The 5,000-nt window shown below is 44.4% G+C and overlaps 1 protein-coding gene across 1 annotated transcript in view; it reads left to right on the top strand.

Moving 5' to 3' along the window:
* The window catches only part of opn4a (opsin 4a (melanopsin)), a 15,718-nt gene extending 10,726 nt beyond the window's left edge, over positions 1-4,992 (top strand). The window contains exons 7-11 of the mRNA XM_023408564.2: positions 760-867; positions 1,190-1,385; positions 1,472-1,636; positions 2,192-2,251; positions 2,931-4,992. Coding sequence (XP_023264332.1) covers positions 760-867; positions 1,190-1,385; positions 1,472-1,636; positions 2,192-2,251; positions 2,931-3,095 — 694 coding nt within the window. The 3' untranslated portion in view covers positions 3,096-4,992. The remainder of the gene's footprint in view (positions 1-759; positions 868-1,189; positions 1,386-1,471; positions 1,637-2,191; positions 2,252-2,930) is intronic.
* The last annotated feature ends 8 nt before the right edge of the window (positions 4,993-5,000 follow it).

Raw genomic sequence — 5,000 nt, 5'->3', positions numbered from 1 at the left:
GTTTCTGTAGGCTCTGAAGGTTCTGTGGGTTCTGTAAGTTCTAAAGGTTCTGTGGGTTCTGTAGGTTCTAAAGGTTCTGTAGTTTCTGAAGGTTCTGCAGTTTCTTTACGTTCTGTTAGTTCTGTAGTTTCTGTAGGCTCTGAAGGTTCTGTGGGTTCTGTAGTTTCTGTGGGTTCTGTAGGTTCTAAAGGTTCTGTGGGTTCTGTAGTTTCTGTAGTTTCTGTGGGTTCTGTAGGTTCTAAAGGCTCTGAAGGTTCTGTGGGTTCTGTAGTTTCTGTGGGTTTTGTGGGTTCTAAAGGTTCTGTAGTTTCTGTGGGTTCTGCAGGTTCTAAAGGTTCTGTGGGTTCTGTAGTTTCTGTAGGTTATGTGGGTTCTGAAGGTTCTGTAGTTTCTTTACGTTCTGTTAGTTCTGTAGTTTCTGAAGGTTCTGTGGGTTCTGTAAGTTCTAATGGTTCTGTGGGTTCTGTAGGTTCTAAAGGTTCTGTAGTTTCTGAAGGTTCTGCAGTTTCTTTACGTTCTGTTAGTTCTGTAGTTTCTGTAGGCTCTGAAGGTTCTGTGGGTTCTGTAAGTTCTAATGGTTCTGTGGGTTCTGTAGGTTCTAAAGGTTCTGTGGGTTCTGTAGTTTCTGTGGGTTCTGTAGGTTCTAAAGGCTCTGTAGTTTCTGTGGGTTTTGTGGGTTCTAAAGGTTCTGTAGTTTCTGCAGATACTGATACTTCTTTGTGTTCCTCACAGTGTTCTCTGTGTTCTGCGTTCCTGCAGGTACGCTGACATGTTGACTCCTTACATGAACTCTGTTCCCGCCGTCATTGCCAAGGCCTCAGCGATCCACAACCCCATCATCTACGCCATCACACACCCCAAGTACAGGTAACACACCTGCAGCTCACCTGTTCCCTGTTTTTCCTCCCTTGTTCCCCACAGTAGTTCCAGTAGGAACCAGAATGTTTTGTACTGTCTGATGTTTCTGTCTTAAATGAGTGAGTCTTAATTTTAGTGAAACAGTCTGATCTGGACCAACACACAGACCCGTCTGACAGATCTCTGTGAGACTGATCCCAGGAGTCAGAGCGTTGTTAGCCTAGCTTAGCATAAAGACGGCGAGCAGAAGGAAACACCTCCAGCACCTGTAAAGCTTTAAGGGGGGGGTCACATGTTGGACCTAACAGTCACACTATGGTCGTCTCTGCAGGATAGCACTGGCCAAGTACATCCCGTGTCTGGGCATGTTGCTGTGCGTTCATCCTCGTGACCTCCGCTCCACCAGCAGCAGCTTCATGTCGACGCGCCGCTCCACCGTGACCAGCCAGACCTCTGACATCAGCAGCCAGTTCAGAAGACAGAGCGCCGGCAAGTCCCGCCTCTCCTCGGCCTCGGACAGCGAATCGGTGCGTCCGCGTCAGTGATGATGACAGAGAGATCAGGTGAGATGAGAGAGCTATATGTGTATCAAAGTGTTTGTCTTCCTGTTCAGGGTCTGACGGACACCGAGGCGGATCTGTCCAGTATCAGCTCCAGACCGGCGAGCCGCCAGGTCTCCTGTGACATCAGCAGAGACACCACCGAGCTGCCAGACTTCAAACCTTCCTCCAGCTTCAAGTCCAAGATAAAGAGCCACGACTCGGGCATCTTTGAAAAGGTAACTGCCTCTCACCTGTCAATCAAATCCTTCCCTCTGCTCGCTGATGATTGGTCACAGGAAGGACAGGACTGAATGTTTCAGTCGTTTAAAGATGATTTATATTTATTGATTGATCCGGACCTGTCGTCAGGGCAACAGGTCCCTCATCCCTCAGACACAAGGTACACACAGTTCACCTTCATCAGTGAGGAGGAGGAGGAAGAGGGGGGTTGTGAGTGATTTGTGGCTCAGACTGTGTGTGTGTTCTGGTGTTGATGTTAATCTGCTGCCCTTTAATCTGAAAATCCTCTTTTCCTGTTGGTCATCATCATCATCATCACCACTGAATTGTGACATTAATTAAAATTAAGGTTAATTATGTGATCAGTTTGATGATGTAGGATGTAAATAAACTCTAATCCAGAATTCAGTTTCCCGTAGCCTCCAGTCTTTGTGATGAGGAATGTGATTAAAATCTAATCCATGAGTCCTGAACTACTTCCTGTCACACTGAACCATCACTGATGAGGAGGAGGCCTTCATCATCATGGGTGTGTTTGTTTTGTTTTCCAGACGTCCTACGACACTGATTTCTCCACGGCAGGAGTCAGTGAACGCAGCAGCATCCCAAACGTGAGTTTATTTATTATTATTAACTTGACAGAACAAGTAGAAAGTGAATAAATGTGAGAGAACAAATATTCTCCTTTAAAAAACAAGATGAATCAAAACAAACATCAACATCACTTCATCATGTCAGAGCAGAAGGTTTTACTCTGAGTTTATTAAAGGTTTGTCATTGACACAAATGAACTTTATTTATTCATTAGATATGTGAAGCCTGTGACTGTTTCACATCAAACAACCAGACTGAAATATTTAACATGTTATCATGCTAATGTTAGCATTTAGCTCAAAGCCCAAGTACAGCTTCACAGAGTGGTTAGCACGGCTGCAGAACTCACTTCACTTTAAGGAACAGAGAAAAAGAAATAAATGACTTGATATAAATATAAATAAATAACTATTTAAAAAAAACATATAAGTTATTAATTAATAATATATTTGGTTGTTTGTTTTTATATTTCCACATGGTTTGTTTTTTATGGCACTGCTGTGACTCCATACAAACTGTGCAGTCAAACTGCCACTAACTGACAGTAAACTTCCTGTTTGTTGTTTGTTTGTTTTATTTACACTTTGCTCTGTTTTGTTTGTATCAAATGAAAACAAAGTGAAGACAGATACAAGGAATAACATCTCTTCATATTAATGAAGATAATTAATAATTAAAATAAAATCTGTCTGACAGAGCAGCGACTTCACTGACGGACACACGATGAAAGGCACGATTGGTCGAATCCCGAGCATCGTCATCACTTCTGAGTCCAGCCCCTTCCTTCCCATTGGACGAAATGGTTCACGCACGGCCCGCCCCAAAACAGCCAATAACAGCATGGGGACGGGGTCTGGGTAGACTGACAGCAGCTCACGTCCAGTCAGATATTTTTAAATGTAGAGTTGAAACACACCTGAGGGCTCACCTGTCAATCAAACACAGCTAACGTCACCTCCAGATCTCTGTGAGCTCTGTGTTCTGGTTCAAAGTGAATCACAGAGTCAGACCAGAACAGATCTGAACCTGAACCTGAGTCAGACCAGGATCAGGTCTCAGATCACTGAACTTTGACTAAAAGTGTAGTTCGTGTTAAGTTGCTCTTTAAATTGGTTCTTTTATAATGTATTTATTTTATATATGAACACAGTGACGGTGCTGAGGTCTCGTCAAACCTGTGTACCTGTTGATTCAGAGGATGATTTCACACAGTACTGAAGTCAGACCAGTATCTGTTTTTGTTGATTTTTATCTAAAGAAGAGAATCATTTTCCTGCCTCTGATTTTTGTCCCTGAGGTTCAAACTGACTCAGTGTTCAGTGTATTTTCTCCAGGTGAGTTCATCAGGTGAGGCTCCTCCTTCAGTCTTTTCCTCATTAAAATATGAAACAACTGTGTCGAGACTTTTTCAGAACATTTTGTGATTTTTCTACAAATGGTGTGTTTTCCTGTTTGTGTTCTTGTTGTTGTTTTTTATTGTTGTTGATGTGACAGACTGAGAACTGTCTGGGTCTCTCTGTGTCTCTGGGTCTCTCTCTGTGGGTTTCTGGTTCTCTGGGACTCTGTGGGTCTCTGTGGGTCTCTGTGGGTCTCTGGGACTCTGTGGGTCTCTGTGGGTCTCTGGTTCTCTGGATCCTGTGGGTCTCTGGTTCTCTCTCTGGGTCTCTGGTTCTCTCTCTGGGTCTCTGGTTCTCTCTCTGGGTCTCTGGTTCTCTCTCTCTGGGTCTCTGGTTCTCTCTCTGTGGGTCTCTGGTTCTCTCTCTCTGGGTCTCTGGTTCTCTCTCTGGGTCTCTGGTTCTCTCTCTCTGGGTCTCTGGTTCTCTGGATCCTGTGGGTCTCTGGTTCTCTCTCTGGGTCTCTGGTTCTCTCTCTGGGTCTCTGGTTCTCTCTCTGGGTCTCTGGTTCTCTCTCTCTGGGTCTCTGGTTCTCTCTCTCTGGGTCTCTGGTTCTCTAGGTGTCTGTGAGTGAACTTAATGGACTTTTGAAAACCCAGATTCAGGACCCAGCTTTAAAAACCACAGACCTGTTCACTGAGCCTCAGAGGAAGAACTGCTCCATGGTTCCTGGTTCTGATTGTGATGGTGTTTCTCAGCTGATCATCAGCTGGTGAGTGGAGCTATTAGCTTAACATTAGTTTTAACCATAAAGTCTGAGTTAAAGAAGCTTTTTCACAGTTTTTATTTTAAACAAGTTTGAAGCTAAAACATTTTCTGGAGACTTAATGAACCTAATTATATCATTAGCTGATGAATCTGTGACAAAAAAACTGCCTCCGTCACCGTGAAGTGCAAACCCGTGAGAGCTGCTGCTCCCTGTTCACCTGGATCAGAACCAGAAACTATCAGAGAGCTCAGCAAAACCTGGTCCTGGAGTCCCTCTGAAAGCCTGATGGAAGGATAATGTCAAGGAAACCAATTTAAGTCCTGGGATTCACTCTTTAAACCTGACGTTTTGGGAAATCCTCTTCTAAAGGTTCCCTAGTCTCCAGTCTTTGTGCTAAGCTAGGCTAACAGTTTCCCCTAGCCTCCAGTCTTTGTACTAAGCTAGGCTAACAGTCCCCTAGCCTCCAGTCTTTGTGCTAAGCTAGGCTAACAGTTTCCCCTAGCCTCCAGTCTTTGTACTAAGCTAGGCTAACAGTTCCCTAGCCTCCAGACTTTGTGCTAAGCTAGGCTAACAGTTCCCTAGCCTCCAGACTTTGTGCTAAGCTAGGCTAACAGTTTCCCCTAGCCTCCAGTCTTTGTACTAAGCTAGGCTAACAGTTCCCTA

Source organism: Seriola lalandi, unplaced genomic scaffold, assembly GCF_002814215.2.
Source record: "Seriola lalandi dorsalis isolate HSWRI2012SDOR001 ecotype SW California unplaced genomic scaffold, Sedor1 jcf7180002054368, whole genome shotgun sequence".
NCBI lineage: Eukaryota > Metazoa > Chordata > Actinopteri > Carangiformes > Carangidae > Seriola > Seriola lalandi.
This window is presented reverse-complemented; position numbering and strand designations above follow the sequence as displayed.